Source organism: Callithrix jacchus, chromosome 1, assembly GCF_049354715.1.
Source record: "Callithrix jacchus isolate 240 chromosome 1, calJac240_pri, whole genome shotgun sequence".
NCBI lineage: Eukaryota > Metazoa > Chordata > Mammalia > Primates > Cebidae > Callithrix > Callithrix jacchus.
The window spans coordinates 172,049,555-172,073,768 of record NC_133502.1 but is presented as its reverse complement, the minus strand read 5'-3'; the positions used below and the strand labels follow the sequence as shown (position 1 = coordinate 172,073,768).

The 24,214-nt window shown below is 46.4% G+C and overlaps 1 protein-coding gene across 24 annotated transcripts in view; it reads left to right on the top strand.

Annotated features, from left to right (window-relative positions):
* Window positions 1-24,214, top strand: part of DENND1A (DENN domain containing 1A) — a 553,495-nt gene that overhangs the window by 488,556 nt on the left and 40,725 nt on the right. For all 24 annotated transcript variants that reach the window (XM_078375906.1, XM_078375877.1, XM_078375918.1 and 21 more), the window contains one exon: window positions 6,724-6,855. In XM_078375906.1, coding sequence (XP_078232032.1) covers window positions 6,724-6,855 — 132 coding nt within the window. The remainder of the gene's footprint in view (window positions 1-6,723; window positions 6,856-24,214) is intronic.

Below are 24,214 nucleotides of genomic sequence, written 5' to 3'. Positions count from 1 at the left end.
ATATTAACTGTGTGACTTTGGGTAAGTTACTAGACCTCTCTGAACCCAGTTTTTCTCATCTGTAAACTACTGGATCGTTGGAAGGAGTAGAAGAGATAATGTGTTGAAACAGCAATACTTAGTAGCCACTCAATAAGTGAGAGTTTCCTTTTTGTCTGTCCTTTTTTTTTTTTTTTTTTTCCCCAGACAGAGTCTCGCTTTGTTGCCCAAGCTGGAGTGCAGTGGTGTGATCTTGGCTCACTGCAACCTCTGCCTCCCAGGTTCAAGTGATTATGTTGCCTCAGCCACCTGAGTAGCTGGGATTACAGGCACCCACCACCACACCCAGCTAATTTTTATATTTTTTTAAGACAGAACTTTGCCATGTTAGCCAGGCTGGTCCCGAACTCCTGACCTCAGGTGATTCTCCCATCTCGGACTCCCAACGTGCTGGGATTACAGGCATGAGCCACTGTGTCTGTCCCTCCCTGTCTTCTTATGTCCCACATCTGGAACAGCCAGTCTGCCCAAATACCCACATGCGCACACCTGGAGACCATGTCCAGGGTGAGTGGATGACTGCCCTTGAGGTTGTCCACACAGCCACCAGAGGAATCTTTGTAGGACCCAGCACTGACCAAGTCACTCCCTTGGTTAGAACATTTCAGACCTTTCCAACTTTCCACCACCCTGCCTGGGGGCAGCCCAGAGGTGGAATGCCCTGGCCACTGGACCACAGCATGCCCTGCCGTCTGCCTCTATGGGCCCAGTGCTCTACTCTCTCCTCACTGTCTCGTAAGTCCTTTCCTTGGCTCCCAGCCCAACCCATACTGAAGACTCCTCAGAACCCTCTTTGTCCACTAGTCTTCTGAAACCCTGCGTCCTTACCTCCCCGATTTCTCATGGAGACTCATATCCAGAGACCTATCGTATGCCATGCCTGCCTTCTCCTCAGAAGAGCGGAGGTTAGATCATAGCCATGATTTGTGATTCTAGTAAATGCTGAAGGAAAATGATAGGACTATGATGACCGCTAAATATTTCTTCCATGTCTGTGTTTTGTTTTTTCAAACAGAGTCTTGCTCTGTTGCCCAGGCTGGAGTATAGTGGAACGATCTCAGCTCACTGCTACCTCCACCTCCCTGGTTCATGCTATTCTCTTGCCTCAGCCTCTCAAGTAGTTGGGATTACAGGTGCCCGCCACCACACCCAGCTAATTTTTGTAGGTAGAGACAGGGTTTCACCATGTTGGCCAGGCTGGTCTCAAACTCCTGACCTCAGGTGATCCTCCCGCCTTGGCCTCCCAAAGTGCTGGGATTACAGGTGTGAGTCACTGTGCCCTGCCCCCATGTCATTATTTTAAATGGCTATATCAGATTTTATCTAATGAACATATATACATGATTTAATATTCCCATTGTTGGTCCTTACACGAGTTCCAGTTTTTTCTAGGCAAATATCCTTATAGGTAAGACTTAGAAGAAATTCTTATTATTTCATTAGGATAAATTTCTAAAAATGGTATTCATGGGCCAAAGGGCATGTCGATCTTTTGGGTTTTTCATATAAATTGCCAATTTCTATTCCCACGAGAAGGGTATGAGAGTACTTGTTTCCCCTCCCCTTTGCTGACAGCTGCATTGGTTCTTAGGCCACACTTTAATCATGAGTATCAAAAGTTGCTGATCTTACACATAGCAGGAGATAGAGCAGAGACTTTGAATGCCCCCCCACCGCCTTGTTTTTTTCTCAAGACAGGGTCTCACTTTGTTGCCCAGGCTGTAATGCAGTGGCGTGATCACGGCTCATTGTAGCCTCAACCTCCCAGGCTCATGTGCTCCTCCCATCTCAACCTCCCAAGTAGCTGGGGATACAGGCATACACTACTGCATCCAGCTAATTTTTATTTTATTTTTTTGTAGATGTGGAGTTTCCCTGTGTTGCGCAGGCTGGTCTTGAACTCCTTAGCTAAAGGGATCCTTCCACCTCAGCCTCCTTTTAAAGTGCTGGGATTACCGGTGTGAGCCTCCACACCCGACCTCTATTTCTTTCTTGACTTGGGCTCCTCCTGTTCTGCTGCCTGTGACACCCTGGGAGGAAGCTGTTGTCCTTCCCCAGGTGGAGGAAATAGTAAAGAGGCTAATAAATTGGTGGGTGTACCACAGGACTTTATAAGAAACCTTTTACATCTTTGGATCTTCTACTAAATGAAGGTGCAGCACTGCTTTTTGACACATAGGTACATCTGTATATTAGACACATTTCCCTTCCAAATGTTTAACAAAGATTTATTTGACAGTATGTACTAGATTCAAGGCTCTAGGTTAGAGAATTCAGACCTCAACAAACTTAAGTTGATAGGGATACAAAAATAAGGTAGTGCAAAGCATGGCAGCCTATGATCAGTGTAACCAGGTGCTTCTAAGGAGAAGCTTACATCAGAGGACTTGTTGAGCAGCTCCTCAAATACCTTCACTTGTGCTGTCGTTATGGGTTAAAGTGGCATAAAAGCACCAGGACTCACATAGCTCTGGGTTCCTCCACCTTCTAACTATGTGGCTTTGGGTAAATTACCTCTTCTGAGCCCTATTTCCTCACCTGTAAAAGCAGGATAATCTCATTTACCTTGTGATCATTGTGGGAACTAAATGTGAGAATGAAGGTCAAGGGTCTGGAGAAGCACAGGGGCAGGCCATCCACACAGGGAAGCACTTCTTTTTAGCAGGTGCTCTCCATTTTGCAGGGGGTAAGGATCTGAGGTTCAATTTGCACAGTGCTGTGACATTTTTCAAAGCTTCCTCATATCTCATTTCACCCATTCTCCCAGTAGCTTTGATGTTTGCCAAGCAGGTGGTAGTCTCCCATTGCAAAAATAAAGCAATAGGTACAGAGAGGTTGAGGGAATTGGAAAGATTAGACACTAGTTAATGGGAAAAACAAAACTAAAAGATGGTATTTTTACTTACAAGCGTGAACTAGGATGCGTTTTCCAAAACAACTGCATTAATTGTTCTTTTTTTCTCATTTTTATTTATTTATTTATTTATTTATTTTGAGATGGAATCTCGCTCTGTCACCCAGGCTGGAGTGCAGTGGTGCAATCTGGGCTCACTGTAACCTCTGCCACCTTGGTTCAAGTGATTCTCCTGCCTTAGCCTCCCGGATAACTGGGATTACAGGTGCCTGCTACCACACCCAGCTAATTTTTGTTTTGTTTTGTTTTTTGAGACGAAGTTTCGCTCTTGTTACCCAGGCTGGAGTGCAATGGTGCGATCTTGGCTCACCACAACCTCCGCCTCCTGGGTTCAGGCAATTCTCCTGCCTCAGCCTCCTGAGTAGCTGTGATTACAGGAACACACCACTACGCCCAGCTAATTTTTTATATTTTTAGTAGAGACTGGGTTTCACCATGTTGACCATGATGGTCTCGATCTCTTGACCTCGTGAGCCACTGCGCCTGGCCAATTTTTGTATTTTTATTAAGACACGAGGATTCAGCATCTTGGCCAGGCTGGTCTTGAACTTCTAACCTCGTGATCCACCCACCTCAGCCTCCCAAAGTACTGGGGATTACAGGCGTGAGCCACCGTGCCTGGCCATATTGTTCTTTTTTTCTTTTTTTTTTTTTTTAAGACAGAGTTTCGCTTTTGTTGCCCAGGCTGGAATGTAATGGCACGATCTCAGCCCACCACAACCTCCATCTCCAGGATTCAAGCGATTCTCCTGCCTCAGCCTCCTGAGTAGCTGGGATTACAGGGGCATGCCACCACACCTGGCTAATTTTGTATTTTTAGTAGAGACAGGGTTTCTCCATGTTGGTCAGCCTGGTCTCGAATCCCCGACCTCAGGTGATTCGCCCACCTCAGCCTCCCAAAATGCTGGGATTACAGGTATGAGCCACTGCACCTGGCCTCTTTTTTTCTAAATAGCTATTACCTTAGAGTTTTCTATTAATACCAATATTTTCTTACCATGTTACCTTGCAGCTTCATTATATTGTCAGCCAAACACAAACAGGCACACATACCCGCAAACAAAATTTTACCTAAACCAAAAGTGAATTTGTTCATGTTTGACCTTATTCACGCTCTTATATCCATCCTGGAGGAACTTCACCTGGATCTAAAATGCCCCTTTTGACCATTGTTGCTTTCTAGCACAGATGGAACCCCTCCCCCTCTTTTTCCACTTGGCCTGAACACCTCAGGACAGCCCCTTTCCAAAAGAGCTTTTTCTGTTTGGCTGTCGACAACCTCTTTCATCACTGAACCTCAGCCTGGCTGAGACTGGCTGATCAAATGTGGGCCACTTGATCCAGGCTCTCCCTGTAAAGCCAAGAGGTCATCATCTCCCTTTGTCATTTACCAAGCATTAGAGACTTCCCCAGGACTGACCTCTCCATACAGCCTTGATTCCTTAGGAAAGGAGGCCCAGCTGGTACACAGCTGGATGTGTGAGGTCAAATACTGGTGGTGGGAGGGTGGGTTGTATAATTCCTATAATTTACTGAATAGGTAATAATGTTCTTGACACTTATGTTACATTATCTGTCTCCTTTAATCTTCGTGCTACTGTAGCCCCATTTCGCAGATAAGGAAACTGAGGCTCAGAGATGTATATATGTTTCTTCTTTCATGTATTATTTTTCAATAAGGGACCACTTTCTTCCATGTCCCACCATTCTATCTTAGCTGAGAAGTTAGGAGCAAGCAAGCATCAAGTCTCTCATGTGCAGAATTTAATGAGTATTAAGAGTATATGCTGGCCGGGCGCGGTGGCTCAAGCCTGTAATCCCAGCACTTTGGGAGGCCGAGGCGGGTGGATCACGAGGTCAACAGATTGAGACCATCTTGGTCAACATGGTGAAACCCCGTCTCTACTAAAATTACAAAAAATTAGCTGGGCATGGTGGCACGTGCCTGTAATCCCAGCTGCTCAGGAGGCTGAGGCAGGAGAATTGCCTGAACCCAGGAGGCGGAGACTGCGGTGAGCCGAGATCACGCCATTGCACTCCAGACTGGGTAACAAGAGCGAAACTCCGTCTCAAAAAAAAAAAAAAAAAGAGTATATGCTTTGATGACCAAAATGTGTATGTTTTTGTAATGAAAGAGTTGGAACTTGCATGTATTATTTAATTCTGGCTGTGAGATATTTTTATTTGGTAAGAAAAATGATTATTTAAATGATATTTATTTGTACACATATTTTCTGCCTTTTTCCAATGAAGATTTAAGCAATTTCCTTCATTTGAATAAAACATGGCATCCTGGGCCGGGCGCGGTGGCTCACGCCTGTAATCCCAGCACTTTGGGAGGCCGAGGCGGGTGGCTCACGAGGTCAAGAGATCGAGACCATCGTGGTCAACATGGTAAAACCCCAACTTGACTAAAAATACAAAAAATTAACTGGGCATAGTGGCGCATGCCTGTAATCCCAGCTACTCAGGAGGCTGAGGCAGGAGAATTGCCTGAACCCAGGAGACGGAGGTTGCAGTGAGCCGAGATCGCGCCATTGCGCTCCAGCCTGGGTAACAAGAGCGAAACTCCATCTCAAAAAAAAAAAAAAAAAAAACAACATGGGATTCTTATTGCTTGAGTAGGCCCATCCATGTTCCCAATAACCCATGTGTATAGTCAGCTGCCAGCTTCAGCTACCGGAGCCATGACCTGCCTTTTGCACATCGGGGTTTTTCTTTTCCTGATAATTTGACTTCATTCATCAGAAGCACAGAATAAATATAAATTTCTGGACTTAAAAAGATTTCTTTGGTCCCTAAATGTTTCCCAAGTCAGAGTCCTGATTCAGACTTCAATCTTTTTACTTCCTGAAGATAAAGATTAGGGGTAGGAAAGGGTAGAAACAAACACACCTTACTCACAAACAGCAACATCATCAGTAAACAAATGTGGAAAAAGTGTCCGTAGTCACAAATAATTAAAGTAATGCAAATTAAAGCAACAATGAGGTCTAATTTTTCACCTATCAAATTATCGATACATTTTTAAAATGATACCGCTCACAAGTCCCGTGAAACTGGTAATGCATCCATTGCTGGTAGTTGGTGTAAATTGGAAAGCAATTTGATAGAATGAATAAAAAGCCTTGAAAATGTTTATATCTGTTGACTTAGTAATTTCATTCCTGGGGATTTCCATAAAAAGAAATAATATGAAAGAAAAACTGCAATATTTATCACTGGCATTTCGAAAGTTAAAAAAAAAATGAGAAAGAATAGAAAAAACCCTAAATGCCAAATAGTAGTGGAATATTGAATTTGTGGTGTATTAAACTGTATATCTGCTCAATGAAATATGCATTCAGTAAAATTTTTGTGATAACTTTGTAGCAACATGAAAATGCTTATAATATATTAGGAAAAAGCAGGATATAAAATTATGCATGAGCTGTGATTGCAAGTAATTTTTAAATGTCCGCATGTGGACAAAGTGAATATATAAAAATGAAAATAGCCGTGTAAGAGAGTAGGATGAACCATAATAATTGTTTTCCTCACTGTGGTGAATTATTATGTTAATCTTTATAATTTAACAGGGATGGTTTTGGTTTCTCTAGTTCTTAAAAGTCAAAGAGCCAAGTTAGCCCTTCATTCCCTCATCTTCATCAGGAGGACAGTCTCAGAATGTCACAGAGCGAGTCTCATGGCAGGCCTCTCCATTGTGGGGTGAGAGGGAGCACAGGTGCCAGAACCCCACTGCCAACCCCCGACCATCCTTCTCCCTGCAGGACATTGCCGAGAATGGCTGCGCCCCCACCCCCGAAGAGCAGCTGCCGAAGACTGCACCATCCCCACTGGTGGAGGCCAAGGACCCCAAGCTCCGAGAAGACCGGCGGCCAATCACAGTCCACTTTGGACAGGTGTGTACTCTGCCCTCCTAGGTGTCCATTTTGGTTTTTCGGATTTTCGTTTTTAGCAGCAGCTGTAGCACATGCAGCAGTCGGTTTTGCATTTCTGTTCTCTTTGGCAGTGCAGCTCCATGGAGGTTTTCACATCTTTAAATGTTTTTTTGGTGTAAACACATTTTGGAGGCAAATTTTAAAAACTTGGAGGAGACAGCATGGCTGAGGCCATAAATGCGCGGGATGTTGAATGAAGTCATTAGATGCACTGATGCCTCCCCTATGCCAAGGCACTCTGCTTAAGGTGCCTCTGTTAGCTAAGCATCTCATTAGAACACTTTAGCATCCCAGGCCCTTCTTTGCACCTCCAAATAAAAGGCAACAAGCGAAGTCTTAAAAAAAAAATCAATTAGGAGTTCTTTATTAATGTACTTCCTGAAAATCAATATCAGGAGTTGTGATTCTGAGAGTAAACACTCGTGCTACAATTCTACAGATTCAATTCTTTAAGCAACTGTTTTCAACAACCTGAGCATTTGAAAAATTATGTTTTTTCCCTTAAGTAAAACATTGCACTCCGTATAGAAACTAAAATTTTTTATCCCCTTCCTACTTGTGATTATATTTTTGGTTGAAAAAGATTGTGTACCCTTTCCTACATGTCTTGAATTGACTTTTGGTTAGTGAAAGTCGTCATTTGAAGGGACTTAATGAGAAATGGCTCTTTTAGCAAGATGTGGCTATAACAAGAATTTGAAGGGTTATTTTTTTATTTTTAAATCACCTGGTTCTGTAGCCATTTATTAGATGATGCATGATTCAAAGTCTTTATGGTTTTTATCTTAAATGTGATTGCTATTTCACCAGCTGTAAAGAACCTAGAAGGCTCCGTTCCTGTTTTGAACAGACCTTTATCAGGGGGCCTACTATGTACAAGCCATTGAGCTATTCAGAAATGAAGGGAACTAACAAAATTCTTGCCCTAGGTTATTACCGTAAGGGGCAAGTTGGTTGGAACATAAAAGTCACTCTTCTCTAATCAATATTTTCAGATAATATACATTTATACATCTTTAACTTGGGGAGGTTCACCCCTTTTCTGATTTTATACTTAAAAGAATGTTATAAAAATTGAAATGAAATGCAAGAAAGAAGAATCCACAGGGTGATACTCATTTAGTTAATGAGTATTTTCAGATTGCACTGTGTCTACACCCCTGAAGAGCTGCCTCCCCCAGCCCCAGACTCAGGCCCTGTTGGAGAAATCCGCACCCCAGTTCCCTGGCTGTGTTTGCTGAAAGCACAGCCCCTGGTTGTTGCCAGCGTGGCATTCCAGAGTCAGCTTCCTGCTTTCCTTTGTCCTCATTCCTGCACATACTAACCTTCCCATGAAAGCAGCCCCTCACTGGAGTTTGGAGCCCATTACAGAGAAAGAGGGGGCGGGGGAGAGGGATTTCATGGTGTTAAACATTCCATTTTCGAAACACACAAAAAAAGCAGGCCCTATTTGAAATGGAGAAAGACCTTCTTTCCATTTCAGCCAGAAGTAGAGATTCTTTAATGTCATTCCCAGCTAAATGCAGAATAAGAGTATGTGTGTGCGCTCAGGTGGGGGATAAACAATTAAAAAAGCCACCCCAAACTCTGTTGAAATAAGAGCTGTCTGTGCCTTCACAGGTCTGCAAACTGGAGAGGATGAAAGTGGCTTTTTTTTTCCCGTTTGTCACTTCCCTCACGTGGCTGCCAGCATTATGCAAGTGTACAGGAAGGCAGGATTTTTTTTTTTAATGCATGCATGCGGATTAAGGTCAAGCCCCTAGTATCAGCCATGCAGCGGGCTCTCCCTTCCAGCTGCAGCCGCAGAGCCTACCCACAGCCGAGAGATGCCTTAATTGAGACATGCTGTCAAAGTGACAAACACATTTGCATACAGTCTACACTCTATTTATTTTCTCTGGAAAGGTCTGCAGTCTGCTGTTGGTTGAACATTCTTAATCAGTTTGCTGTTAGTGAACTGCCAGCTAGCTCAGTTGTACCAGCCCCTTCTTCATTAGGTGACAGATTAGCTGCAGGGGGAGTGGGGGGTTGCGCCAGGGAAACCACGGACCCCCCTTTCTTTTAACTCTTTACAGCTTTGCCTTCATGGTAGGTTGTCCTTGAGTCTTTTCCTGGGTCCCTGGTTTGATGGGCTGTTGACCGTAACAGGTAGCATTTCTAGAGCACCTGCTACTGGCAGGCATGAGTTGTAAGGACTTGATACTCTTCCCAAAGAACAGTGTCGAGTTTCATTTCAAAAATTTTTATCACATTCTCTTACCATCTAGACTGTTATTTTTACTTGGTAGTTTTCTGTAAACAAGACTCAGACCAGACATCTACACCAATCTTAGCCTCATCTTCAGAGATGCCATTGGTAAAATTGTAGGTTTGATATACTAGTCCAAGTTTTTTCTAACATATGAAACAATTTTAAGTATTCATCTGTGGATCACCTAAAGCACTCATGTAGCCCTAGTGGTGAATATTCTCTCTTTTTGGAAACCAACAGACTCCTCAGTATCTTTTTTTGTTGTCTCCACCATATCCCTTTGAGGAAGGGACCATTAGCCCCATTTTACTGACCTAGAGCTGGAGTCAGAATCATGAAGGAACCTGCCCAGGCCACTTCACCAGCTTAGAAACCCAAGCCCGGGCAGCCCACCTCAAGCCCACACCAGCTCTCAAACCAAGCAGGGACTGCAGCCATGTGATACATCTATTAAAGCTGCTGTGCCCCTCCCTGGGCAAAATCATCTTAAGCAGTCAGAGAAAGCACCTATTTTAACCTCAAAAAAAATTCTTGCCTTGGGTCTGTGTTTCTGTGGATTTCATTCTTTAAGAACACTTAGCTTGCCAGTGGGGATGGAGACCGTTGAGATTGTTGCCTTCATTTCTCCACCTTACAAAGCTGGTGCCTGTGCAGCCAGCCAGGGCAGCTCCACAGAGACCTCTGGCAGCAGCTCCGAAGTGGCGACTGGTGAGAGGGGAGCTTAATGTCGAGGCAAGTGCTGCTACTGCCGGGGGAGAGAAGGTGCTGCTTGCCCCTCTGTCCCAGTGGAGTTCCTCCTTCCAGGCTGTGATCATTCCTCCATTTCAGCATGCATCCATTATTCATCTATCTATTGAGACCTACCATATAAGATAAATAAGTTCTCAGTCCCCACCATTGCGGGACATAATGATTAGACACACCAGCAGACGGACAGGCCCAGTTGGAGCGATAAAGACAATGAGGGAAGTGGGCTCCAAGCGCTCCCAGGGCCCCGAAGAGGCTCCTGCTTTCTCCAGGTCCGCTGCATAGTCATAGTTAGTCCACTTCAGAGTCCCAAGTCGGACCATAATTAAAAGATATTTTGTCAATAGCCTGACCAACGTGGTGAAACCCCGTCTCTACTAAAAATACAAAAAATAGCCAAGTGTCATGTGTGCACCTGTAATACCAGCTGCTCGTGAGGCTGAGGCAAGAGAATCACTTGAACCCAGGAGGCAGAGGTTGCAGAGAGCCGAGATCGCACCACTGAACAACAGCCTGGGCAACAGAACGAGACCCTGTCTCAAAACGAAAAAGATATTTTGTCAACAAACTGAACTCCCTAATAATTCATTTGTTTTTTTGTGGTTTTTTTTTTTTTTTGAGGCGGAGTTTCGCTCTTGTTACCCAGGCTGGAGTGCAATGGCATAATCTCGGCTCACCGCAACCTCCACCTCCTGGGTTCAGGCAATTCTCCTGCCTCAGCCTCCTGAGTAGCTGGGATTACAGGCATGCGCCACCATGCCCAGCCAGTTTTTTGTATTTTTAGTAGAGACGGGGTTTCACCATGTTGGCCAGGATGGTCTCGATCTCTTGACCTCGTGATCCACCCACCTCGGCCTCCTCAGCCTCCCAAAGTCATTTGTTTTCTAAAACAGACATATGTTAGTGTCGCTCAGCTTGTAAGGAGGAAAGTAAATAGATTTTTAGTTAGCCTCTGCCTCCTGATCCCGTAGTTTCTTTAAGAATTTAAAAGTATCAACTTGAGAATGCTTGTTCCTGCCTTGGAAAATGTTGCAGTTTAGAGAGGCTTTAAATTACTATTTTCCCCTAATCAAGTTTAGTATCATTGGGGAAACAAAGCCCAGGGGACAGTCAAATGAGCTAAAAGTGCCAGCTGTGTTTATTGATAAGCCTAAAAGGAGAATATTGCATCAGACCTGAGGCCAAATGTTGCAAACCCTTCACCGGAAAATGTGAAGACTGCGTTTCTCCAGGCAGGTCTCGCCAGGGTGGAGCTGCCCATAAACGCCTAGCAAGGAGGAGCTGAGGGAGGGCCTTGCACTGGCTGCTTCCCAGGAAGGAGCTGGAAGGGCTGATGGAGCTCAGTTCCTTCTCCCAGACTCCCCGGGAAGGCATTCCTTCTCCTCTGGGCAGGACTGAGCAAGAGGGTGCCAGGCCAAGTCAAGGATTCCCCCCTGGTTTTGTCTCCTAGGGGAGGAAATGGAAGCTCCCTCCTTCCCAGGGCTATAGAAGGAGTGAGGGAGTGGTGTCCTCCCCAGCAGCCCTGGGCACCCCTTGGTTATAATAGCTGGCCTTGACCCTCTTCCCTCCCGAGGTCCCCTGTGGAAACTCCTCTGCTCCCTACATTTAATAAGATGGGCAAGTCATAGATGCTTTCAAACCCATGGGCACTGACTTGAGACTTTGCCATCAGCGAGCGAGGAAGGTGGTGGTTGACTCATGGTACACATGAGGAGGCACACTGAGACAGCGTTGCTGGAATGAGTAGCTAATTCCTTCTCCAAAGCCAGCAATAGCAGCACCTCTGCTTCTCTTGGCCATGTGCAGCTCTCCCTCCTTTCTGGGAGAATGGCCTGATTGTGTGAGTTCATTGACACTGGACCCTAGTCTAAGGTGCAGATGGCCAAGGCTCTAAGCTTTGGCCAAGACTGAGGCTTCCCTAACAATATCACAGCAAACTCCTTCCAGGGCCCCCTTCTTATGTTTCCCCCAAATGATTGATACTGCAAACAAAGTAGTTGCCTGCCTTCCGAGGAAAGGATTCTAAAGCTCTTTAATGTAAAGTTTGAAAAGCTAGTTAAACCAAAACCAAGCACCACTGTGGCTTCCAGGGAACTGCAGCAGAGAGGTCTGGATAGCCAGCCCCAGGAATAGCTCTTGGGATGTGGTTGCCAGCTTGTCTGTGTGTATGGAGAATTCTGGCATTAGGGGCATGAGCCAGGTCATTTGGTGCCAATCCCATGCTAGGCTGAAGAAGATGCCGAGCTAGCAAATGCCTTCTCAGCACCCTTGGCTCTGAGTTCCCCTGCCCCATTGAGCTTGGAAGCCTCACACAATTCCCTTCAGTTCAGCCACTGCCTCCCCACCACCTCCAGCAGCTGCTCCCATCTTCTCAGGATACTGCACTCCCCAGGCCTCTGGTCTGAACATGCACTCCCCACCAAGCTCACTCCTCCATCTCCGCCCCAATGAATGACACAGCTGGCCATCCAGAGCCAGGCTCCACCCTCCCTCTTCCCAGATCCTCTCCTTCTGCCCCCTGAACACTGCTTCATCCTCTCCTCTCTATCGCCTTTGCCACAGCTGTGGTGCAGGCAGCATAATCGCTCACCTGGAAGGTTTCACACGCCCTTAACTGACACTCCCCGTAGTCCCCATGTGGCCTTGCTGGGGTCCACTGTCAGCATGCACTAGCGGCCGCCTCATGCTCTCTCCCAGACTCTCCTAAAGACTCCTGTTCAACCCCAGAGCAGACCTCCCAGTAAATTCTTCCAACTCCCCTAGGAAGAGTTAGTTACTCCTGTCTTCGTGCTACCCCAGAACTTTGCACACACCACTTGTCACACAGCCTCACAATTATTTCTTTGATGCTTACCTTCCCACCAGAAAGTCTTCCGCAAGGCCTGGCAACTGAGCTGGCAGTCGGTACACATCCTGGGGTTTTATTATTGGTATGGATATTTAAATTAAGGAATGATTGATTGTTATTGAAGCATTCACTATGCATTCAGCAAGTTATTTGGTTTCATTTCTGTTGCTATGCTTATACTTCTAATTCATTTGAAGAAGAAAAACGAACATTCCTTTAGTGGTCACTATTTCCAAATTCACTTTCCGTAAAGAAGGATTTTGAAGTGAGGGTGGGCATGGTGGCTCACACCTGGAATCCCAGCACTTTGGGAAGCCAAGGCAGGTGGATCACCTGAGGTCAGGAGTTCACCAGCCTGGCCAACATGGTGAAACCCTGTCTCTACTAAAAATACAAAAATCAGCCAGGTATGGTAGCACATGCCTATAGTCCCAGCTACTCAGAAGGCTGAGGCAGGAGAGTCGTTTGAACCTGGGAGGTGGAGGTTGCAGTAAGCCGAGATCATGCCACTGTATTCCAGCATGAGCGACAGACTCCATCTCAAAAAAAAAAAAATGTATATATATATATATGATTTTGTTTCCAAATAGAAACAGCTTTGTATTATAGAAATTTAGATCCTGTCTCATTTTATTTTGTATGTTTTGATGAGTTCCTCAGGTCAGTCATATGTGCCCCAGGAAGAGAATGGAGAGGAATGAGGCAGGAGACTGGGACACCCTCCCTTCTTCTGTGTCCCAAGGATGGGCAGAGCTGTGCAGGAGCAGCACAGTGGAGAAAGCAGTCAGAGGAAGGGAAGGGCCCGTTATCCCTTGAGTCACGTCAAGTGAAGCAAGCAACAGGATAAATTAGGCGTAAAGATTTTATCTGTGAAAGAGACTAGGATACATGACCAAGTGCAAAGCGTGAACCTAACATGCATTATGCTTTTAAAAAAAAGCTTTAAAGACTTTCTTGGGAAAGTTGGAAAGTTTGAAGATGGACTGGAATGTTAGACGAAGATACGGGATTAATGTTAGTGTGATTGGTTTGTAGGGATTACCTTTATTCCTAGGAGATGCAGGCTGAAGTCGAAGGGGCGAAGTAACATGAGACTTGAAACTTACTTTCAAATGGTATTTGTAAAAACATTACGCATCATGTACACACACAGCCTCACACATACCTAAGATCCATTTGTAGAGAAGACAGAAAGCAAACATAATCTCCTTCTTCTCCAAGATGTACCTGCTCAGAGGCAAATGCGGGTCAGTTGCCGGATACAGTGAGGTAGAGTGGACGAAGTACAGGTTTTAGAATCAGGCGGTTCTGGACTTCAGTTTCAGCTGTGCCACCCACTAGCTGGTGACCTTCAGTAAGTTACTCAGCCTCAGTAAAATCCAGTTTCCTCATCTATAGAGGAGTCCACATCACAGACTGCTGTAAGATTTAAATGAGATAGTGCCTTTAGTACCTACCTCAGCACTGGCACACAGACCAGTAAATATCAGTCTCTTTCCCCAACATGCAGGAGTAGAGCTGGCTGTCAGTCATTTGCTGACACTGCATCCCATCCAGCCCTGTCTGCTCAGTGCTTGGCCTTCACCTAGGCTCTCAGAACACGCTCTCCCTCAGGGGCAGCCCTCTGCATGCACACATGGCAGCTGACCTGCATCCCTACACCTCTGGGTGGGAGAGGCAAAACCTAAGCCCAGAGTCACCAGGCAGAGGGAGAAGGCTGGTAACTGGCACCAGCAAGAGCAGATAATGCGGCCCAAGTCTCAGTCGGACATGTGGAAGGACAGGGGCCATGCAGCAGGTTGGGGAAGAAGGTACCAGGTGGTGAGCATTGCAGTCTACAATGCAGAGTCATCTTATCAACCCATCCCAGCCACATGCCCACAGTTCATGAGGCAGCACAACCTGCACACCTCTCTTTCAAACCCTGTTGTTCCCAAAGCATATTTCTCCTTTTCCACTGCCCCCGTTTCTTCCCCTCTCATCCATGTCTCTGTGTGAGAGAGCAGAGCTACGGTGGTGATCTCCCCACTCTGCTCCCTCCAGCTCCTCCTGCTCTGATCCAGCCTCTGTGCCCACTGTAGGGTGACTGTGACACTAACCTGCCTTCCGTCCTGGTGGGGTGGCTGTCCAGAGTTGTTGGGACTCATTCACTGCCATGACCAAGAGCAGTGTGGCCTCTAATCGGTGGTGCAAGGCTCCCTGACGAGGGTGACTGGCTGGGTCTGTCTTTCCACATGCACCCACCTTTTCAGAGCCCAGGCTGGCCCAGAGACAGCTTTCTGATGAAAGGTTAACGAGGCTGGGGTTTGCTCCTTTGAGCAGACATAACCAATTTCGGTAGGAAAAACTTGCCAATCAAAAAAGAGAAATCAGATTCTGGAAATTCATAATGATTGAGTTGAACATTCAGGAGCTGTGTAATTAGGCATTCAGGGTGGCCTTCTCAGGTGGTATTCCTCTCGTTATAGAGAGCTGGAGAAGACCAGAGAGCTGTGCAGTGAGGCCAGGGCTCCTGATGCACTGTGGAAGAACTGAGAAATGTCAGCAGCCAAGTGAAAATCGAGGTGCAAAATAGTAATTTGCCGTCTAAGCTACACAACATTGGTGCAGCCCAAGTTAAGGTAGACTGCAGAAGGGCTAGGAGCCAAGCTCAGTCCACCCCTCCAGACCTTCCAGACCATCCCACCTTCCAGGATTTGAGCACCATAAGGTCAATTTGAGCATACCCTATGTGCTAGGTGTTGGGATGGTCAGTGTGGGAAAGCCATGGAGAGGAATTGCTCACCTCCCACCAAGCTCCACCCTGAGACCTGGAGGAAATGGGTCTCCGTTTCAGCTCCAGGGATCATGCTAGGCCATTGCAGATTAACCTACTGAATCCCTCCAGCCATCCTATGAGGGTCTCAGGTGGTATCCTCCCTTGCAGAGAAAGTCAGTCAAGGTTACACAGGTGAGAAGCAACAGGATTCAAAACTACATTGTTTAGTCTAAAGCTCAGGTTCTTGCCCAGCTCTGTGTTGAAAACATGGCAGTTTCCTAAGTTGTAGTGAGAGGACCACTGCAACTGCCTGGGCAGGTGGCCCAGGATCCCAAGAGGGTGGTCCACAAGTGAGGCTGTTCTGGTGTCCTTACAGATCTCAGGCCCATCCTTAATGTTTCTGGACCTCAGTTGGAACCAAGACAGCTAAGCTGGTATCCCGCACCTGGTGTAGGCTGTATGCATCAAACTCACCCCTAGACCCCAAAGGCACACTGGATGATTTTCTGGTGTGTTTGAGAGAGTAGAATGCAGGATAAAAACTGGGCATGTGTGGGAGTTAGCACTGGAGTACCAGGTGCCAGTCCAGCCCCAAACCCACAGTTACTTTGGCATCAGCCTACACGTTTAGCAGCGTCTGCTTTAGGGTGCATGAGACGTAAAACCCGGAAGAGAAATTGTTGGCTTATTCCAGCTTCAGGTATGGCTTGGTATCCAGTCATGTTCATCACACCCCAGTTTTTTGTTTTTTGGTTTTTGCTTTTGTTTTTGTTTGTTTTGCTTTGTTTTTTTGAGACAGGGTCTCTGTCACCCAGGCTAGAGCGTAGTTGTATGATCTTGGCTCACTGGAGCCTCAACCTTCCAGGCTCAAGCTGTCCTCCTGCCACAGCCCCCCAAGTTTCTGGGACTACAGGTGCACACCACCACACCTGGCTAATTTTTTTTCTTCAACTTTTCCTTTAAGTTCCAGGGTACGTGTGCAGGATGTGCAGGCTTGTTACACAGGTAAATGTGTGCCATGGTGGTTTGCTGCACAGATCAACCCTTCACCTAGGTCGGTATTAAGCCCTGCATCCCTTTACTATTCTTCCTGATGCTCTGGCACCCCTCGCTGTCCCCCACTGACAGGCCTCAGTGTGTGTTATTCCCCCAGTGTGTCTGTATGTTCTTACCATTCAGCTCCCACTTGTAAGTGAAAACATGCGGAGTTTGGTTTTCTGTTCCTGTGCTAGTTTGCTGAGGATAATGCCTCCAACTCCATCTATGCCCCTGCAAAGGACATGACCTCGTTTCTTTTTATGGCTGCATAGTATTCCATATTTCTTTATCCAGACTATCATTGATGGGCATTAGGTTGATTCCATGTCTTTGCTATTGTGAATGGTGCTACAGTGAACATGCATGTGCATGTATCTTTATAGTAGAATAATTTATATTCCTTTGGGTATATTAACTATTAATTGATTGCTGGGTCAGATGGTATTTGTGCTTTAGATCTTTATGGAATCACCACACTGTCTTCCACAATAGTTGAACTAATTTACACTCCCACCAGCCGCGTAAAAGCGTTCCTTTTTCTCTACAACCTCTCCAGCATCTGTTGTTTCTTGACTTTTTAATTCTGACTGGCGTGAGATGGTATCTCATTGTGGTTTTGACTTGCATTTCTCTAGTGAGCAGTGATGTTTAACTTTTCATATGTTCATTGGCCCCATGAATGTGTTACTTTAAGAAGTATCTGTTCATGTCCTTTGCCCACTTTTTAGTGGAGTTGGTTTTTTCCTTGTAAATTTGTTCAGGTTCCTTGTCAAAATTTTCTCCCATTCTGTAGGTTGTCTGTTTACTCAGATGATAGTTTATTTTGCTGTGCAGAAGCTCTTTAGTTTAATTAGATCCCATTTGTCCATTTTTGCTTTTGTGTTTTCATCATGAAATCTTTGCCCATGCCTATGTCCTGAATGGTATTGCCCAGATTTTCTTCTAGGGTTTTTATAGTTTTGTATTATGCAACTAAGTCTCTAATCCATCTTGAGTTACTTTTTGTATGTGGTGTAAGGAAGAGATTCACTTCAGTTTTCTGCATATGGCTAGCCACTTCTCCCAACATAATTTGTTAAATAGGAAATTCTTTCCCCTTTCCTTGTTTTTTGTTTGTTTGTTGAGACAAAGTATTGCTCTGTTGCCCAGGCCAGAGGGCAGTGGCACAATCTTGGCTTACTGCAACCTCCACTTCCCAAGTTCAAGCAATTCTCCCAAGTATCTGGTATTATAGATGCATGCCACCATACCCAGCTAATTTTTGTATTTTTTAGTAGAGATGGAGTTTCACCATGTTAGCCAGACTGGTCTTGAACTCCCACCCTCAAGTGGTCCACCCTCCCCTGCCTCCAAAAGTGCTGGGATTAAAGGCTCAAGCTACCACGCCCAACCCCCATTGCTTGTTTTTATCAGGTTTGTTGAAGATCAGATGGTTGTAGGTGTGCAGTTTTATTTTTGAGTTTTCTATTCTGTTCCATTGTTCAATATCTGTTTTTGTACCAGTACCATGCTGTTTTGGTTTCTGTAGTCTTGTAGTCTAGTTTGAGGTCAAGTAGCATGATGCCTCCAGCTTTGTTCTTTTTGCTTAAGATTGTCTTGGCTTCCAGGCTGGGTGAAAGAGTGAGACCTTATCTCAAAAAAAAAAAAAAAAAAAAAGATTGTCTTGGCTATTTGGGCTGTTTTTTGGTTCCTTTGAATTTTAAAATAGTTTTTTTCTAATTATGTGAAGAATGTCAATGGTGGTTTAATGGGAATAGCATTGAATCTATAAATTACTTTGGGCAGTATGGCCACTTTCACGATACTGATTCTTTCTTTCCATGAGCATGGAATGTTTCTCCATTTGCTTGTGTCCTCTCTAATTTCCTTGAGTAGTGGTTTGTAGTTCTCCTTGAAGAGGTCCTTCACTTCCCCTGATAGCTGTATTCCTATGTATTTTATTCTTTTTGTAGCAATTGTGAATGAGAGTTCATTCATGATTTGGCTCTCTGCTTTGTTTATAGGAATGCTAGCTACTTTTGCACATTGATTTTGTATCCTGAGACTTTGCTGAAGTTGCTTATCAGCTTAAGAAGCTTTTGGGCTGAGACAATGGGGTTTTCTACATATAGGATCATGTCATCTACAAACAAAGATAATTTGACTTCCTCCCTTTCTATTTGAATACCTTTACTTCTTTCTCTTGCCTGATTACCCTGGCCAGAACTTCCAATATTATGTTGAATAGGAATGGTGAGAGAGGGCATCCTTGTCTTGTGCCAGTTTTCAAGGGGAATGCTTCCAGATTTTGCCCATTCAGTATGATAGTGGCTGTGGGTTTGTCATATATGGCTCTTATTATTTTGAGGTATATTTTTCAATACCTAGTTTATTGGGAGTTGTGATTTTTGCTGTTGTTGTTGTTTTTGAGACAGAGTCTAGCTCTGTCACCAGGCTGGAGTTCAGTGGCAGGATCTGAGCTCACTGCAGCCTCTGCCTCCCAGGTTCAAGCAATTCTCCTGCCTCAGCCTCCCAAAGTGCTGGGATTACAGGAGTGAGCCACCACGCCCAGCCTGGAGTTTTTAACATGAAGGAATGTTGAACTTCATCAAAGGCCTTTTCTGCGTCTATTGAGATAATCATGTGGTTTTTGTCTTTAGTTCTGTTTATATGATTCATCACATTAATTGATTTATAAATGTTGAACCAACCTTGCTTCCTGGGGATGAAGCCAACTTGATTGGGGTGGATAGGTTTTTGATGTGCTGCTGGATTCAGTTTGGCCTGGTTAATTTTTGTACTTTTTGTAGAAACAGGGTTTCGCCATGTTGTCCAGGCTGGTCTCGAACTCCTGAGCTCAAGTTTCCTCAGCCTCTCAAAGTGCTGGGATTATAGGCATGAGCCACTGTGCCTGGCCTAGACCCCAGTTTTCTGCTTTGTTTATTGCCTTGCCTCTTCTGGTACGGCCTGCAATCCTTCCAGGTGCAAGACCAACAGGAAAGTGACTGTGACTTCCTAGTAACTCCCACGTAAGGCATGGCATTTATTTGCTGGACTGACTTTGATTATAAGCCCATCGGAACCAATTATTGAGGCCAAGAGTTTCTGTGTGCCACAGGTAGGGCCCCACCTGAAGCGGCACATACCTCAGGGGTCATTCCTGAAAAGGAAATTGGGGCCATTACCAAAAGAAGGGAGAGCAGATCAAGTTGATAATGTGCACAGAAGCCAAACAGGAGACACTGTCTCAGCTCTTTATCCACTTGTCTCACAGCAGAGAATGGTTCATACCCAGAGCTGTGGGGATCCTAAAACCAAGAGAGCATGCAGGGCTGAGAGTCAAGGTCAGACATGAACCAGGGCACCAGCTAGAGGAGGGACAGAAGAGAAATGGCAGGTTAGTGCATGGCAGACCAGGGAGGCAGGATCCAGGGTATAGGGATGGGCACAGCTGTCTGCAGTTGCCTGTGATAGCTTCTGGAGACTCAAGTGTGACAACATCCACTGCAATCCCTGGGCTAAGATAGGAGAAGGGTAGAAGCTAAGAACCTGGGTCATTCATTCAGCAAATCATCACTGATGCCTGCTCTGTGCCACATCTGTGAAAGCAGAGATAGCAATGACACGGTTCCTGACTTGAGGGCTCTGACATTCTCGTGGTGAGTGGTTCAACTTAATCCTGATGGACAGAATCCATCTGGTAGTGTTGAAAGGCCTAGATTCGTGCTTGTGTGAACATGTAGTAGGGCATCTCCAAGTCCCCTTTTTGTTTGTTCTAAACTCCAACGAGTTTGGTCCTCGGGGTGATCTCCCCACCAGCTTTCTCATGAGGTGCCCATCACCTCCTCATGGCCAGCTTGCTGGGGATCACTGTAAAATAGAGGGAATGTTCTGTTAACACCCTTGCTTCAAAGACTAGGCAGAGAGCTTTTCTTTCTAAGATGCAGAGAGAGAACCAAATCAGAGAAGCTAAACACGGTGGCTGTTCCAGGCTGTTCTGCGATGAGGTGGCAGCTGATTTCATGTTAAGGGTCTGCGCCTGGTCCAAGCAGTCCCCACTTGCTTTCCCAACCTAGTTGCAATGGACATTTCTCACCTTTTAAATCATTTCTTTGGCACAAGTTATGGTCTCCAGAAAGGCTCAACTAAAATACGCAAAGTGGAACAGAAACTAGGCTGGCTGCAACACAGCTGATTGATTGAAATATAGAGTCCAGCCAGAGAAGGAGGTCTGAGCTAGGCTTTGCACCTAGGATCTGTGTTTAGTCCTCCCTTCCCTTAGATGGAGCTCCTCCCTGGCTCTGTCCTGCCTCTAACTGCACTCCCTTAGGAGGCACAAGGCACTCTACCTGTGGTTTCTAGCAGCACCTTTGCTCTGGGAGCTCCAGGTTTCTGTTTCTAGCTCACTTCTTTTTCACAAGCTTCAGCTGCTAGACTGTCTTAGCCCTTGGACTTCCCAAACCAGCTGCACCCCAGTTCCACCAAGGCGTCAGCCCCTCTGTACTCATACATTCCTCATATCCGTGGGGTCTGGTGTCTCTTTTCCTTACTGGTCTGTGAGGAACAGGGGGCATCAGAAAACATCAGTGTATGTTGAGATAGGCAGGCCCTGCAGCCTCCCAAATGTGGAAGCCGCTCCAGGATTCTCTCCCTGATCACTGGTTTGCCTGTATCATCAAGAGGACATACCCAGCCTCCAGGATCCTCCCTTCCAGAAATCACCACCTCCCCCCACCAAGCCCGCCCTGACCACAGCTGAGCCTTCTGGGCTGGAGATCCTGCCATCCTCCAATCCTGGCAGTTCTGGTTCACCCTGCAAGACTCTGCCAAGTGCCTCTGCCCTGGACAGGGTCCCTTCTTCTCTAGTCCCTAGTGCCTCGTATTTATTTGTTCACCATCTCTTCATGGGCATCTGCACTGGGGGACCCAGAGATGAATCAGCCCCTACCATCCCGAAAACCAGGAATGATTTTCCTCCTCTATTCCACCTGACAAAATCCTCCCAACCCTTCAGGGCCCTGTTCAAACACCCCCTTCCCTAGACAAGCCACCCCTCCTGCAACTTCTCCAAGCCTGGTCATTCCTGTGTTGATCTGAGTCGGCACTATCCCTGTGCTGGCTTGCTGGGGGTGCATTTACACTCTGTCCCCAGAAAAGGACAGAACTGGCCTCCTCTCTGTATCCTTGGCACCCTCACAGGGCCTGGCACCGAAAGGCTGCCCCATGAGAGTTTGGGGAATGACCAAGTGGTAAGTGAGTGCAGGCAGGAAAGGCAGTGAAGCGGGGAAGAGGCGAGGTCTACTCACTCCCTGTGCCCTTGACCAGCCAGTCAGTCAGCAGAGCAGGAGAAACCCAGCGCAAGGCAGTGGCTCTTGTTCTGCGGCGCTGCACACACTTTAGAATCCCCGCACGTGGCGCTGGGTTGTGAGAGACAGGATCCTGAGTCCCCCGAGGATCCGCCTTCAGCAGTGTGACAGCGGGGCTTCTCTGCCAAAGGGCTGACCAGAGCCTACAAACAGCATTTCTTTAAAGGTCTGTGTCAGAGCTGCTCAGAATCCAGCTCCCTGCCAGGGAGATATTGAGCCCAACAGGATAAGAGCAGGAAACTGATTCAGCGAGACCAGAGGAGACAGTTTCTCAGATTAGAATTTTCTGTGCCAAAGGTAGGGAGTTTATCACAGTAGGGAAGAGGAAATAAAACATAAAATATTGAAAATAAATTATATCCCACAAGCAAGATCCTCTGAGAGAGTCAGCTCTGTGTCTGTGGCTGCGCAGGGAGTCCCTGCCCTGTGGCCACAGGAGTGCTGTGCCAGAGGCTGCTTGTCGCACATATCCACCATCAGTCCCTAGCCCTGGCAGAGCCAGCAGTGCCTTCAGGCTAAGGAAATTATTAACCTGGCCATGCCCAGAGGACAAGAGGACAAGGACTAACCAAGAGATAGAGAGTAAAAAGGGGCTCGATGGACTGAGGGGTTTTCATTACAATGTAGACCACCTATGTCTCAGCCAAGCCCCTTCATAAGCGTCATCTCACTTAATCTTCTCAACAACCTTCTAAGACTGATGCAGTTATGATGATCCCCAGAGAGTTGATGCTCAGAGAGGTTAAGCAGCTTGCTCAAGGTCACACAGTAAGTGGCAGAGCAAGAATTAAAACCCAGGCCTATCTGATGCTGGAACCTGGGCTCTCCCCACTCTTCTCAGGGGTAGGGGAGCTTGAATTTTATCCCACAGGTGCCTTGGAGCCAATGAGAGGCTGTATTGAGGGAAATGGCAGCTGGGAACATTTATGCTGGGTCACTGTGGGAAAGGAATGGAAGTAGTTGAGGCAAAGAGACCATTGACAATGCCACGAACATTGCTCAGGCCAGGGCTGGTAGGAGCCTGATCTGGGACACTGCTTATGGGGGGAAGATGAGAAAATGATCCAAGAGACATTTAGGAGACCCAAAGGACAGAACTTAATGGGCAGCCGGCTCTCCTGCGTGGGAGCTATGAAGTTCATCATAGAATGGCCCGGGGCTGGGCACAGACTATGTTTCTCTTCATCCAGCTGGCATGCTCCAGTGAGGCTTGAAGTGCAGTCCATGAGGAAGGGATGTCCCTTGGGGTGTGCAGGGTTGATGGACACCAAGTTTCTGCTCAGGGGCAGAACAGCCTGCTTGGAGAAAAGATGGCACAGCTCCCCCAACCCTCACTGTGCTTGCATTTTCCCCGGGGCTGTCTACCAACCACCTTCCTTTTTATACTCTCTGAGGGTGCTGTAAGCACCAGAATACCCATAACTTACTCCACCCCCTCTCCTCAGCCTAGGGTATGGAATGTTATGGCTCCTTCCCTTCAGGTTGCCAGCTCTTCAGCCCCCAGGTCATTTCCACCAAGGATGATGTACAGTATTATGCTAAACCAACTTTATGGGCAGCCCCTTAAAATGCAAGCCTGTACCTATGATGGATGGAGAACATCCCGTTGTTTAGCCAACCACTTACGGTTTGTTGCAAACTTGCAAGAACCACACACGAGCCTCTTGTTAGGCCTGTTACACCAAGGACCCCATAAATAAATAGTAGTGTGTGTCTTGGTGCATCAGGGCTGGAGTATGGAAATAGAGGTACTGTATAAATAATGCATATTTACAAAATAAATATATCCCATACATAAGTGTGTGCGGCCATAACCAAAGCACCTAGCTTAACAACCACGGAAAGCTTCGAGGGTCTGCCAAGTGATTGGCTTCCATCCATCAGTGTGCACCAGCATTAGAAATGACCGCCGCAGGGAGGGGGTCCTCCTGCATACTGACCTTGAGGCCTTTGAATTGAGGCAAGTGGTGAGATTGCAGGTGGGCACCCTGACACACAGCTTTTCTGCCAAGGTGTGAAACCTACCACAGCCATGTGTTCCTGCAGATGTCTTAAGGTCTACCGCCAAGCAGAAGGCTGATTAGCGCCAAGTTGCAGGACGTAAAGGGTTGCACCTCCAGGAAGAAGGCTGGCTGGGGGAGGAGATCTCCTCATTATGCAGATTGACTTTGGCTTGCAAAGGGAGCCAGCGAGTTGCCTTTCCAGGGGACTCGTACTGGAGCCCTTTAACTTTCAGCCATTCACCCTGAAGGCAGGGCTGAGCTTTGGGAAGTCAGTGGCCTGTCTCTGCCACCCCTTTTTGAGCTCTGAACTCCACCGGGCATCTGGCTCTA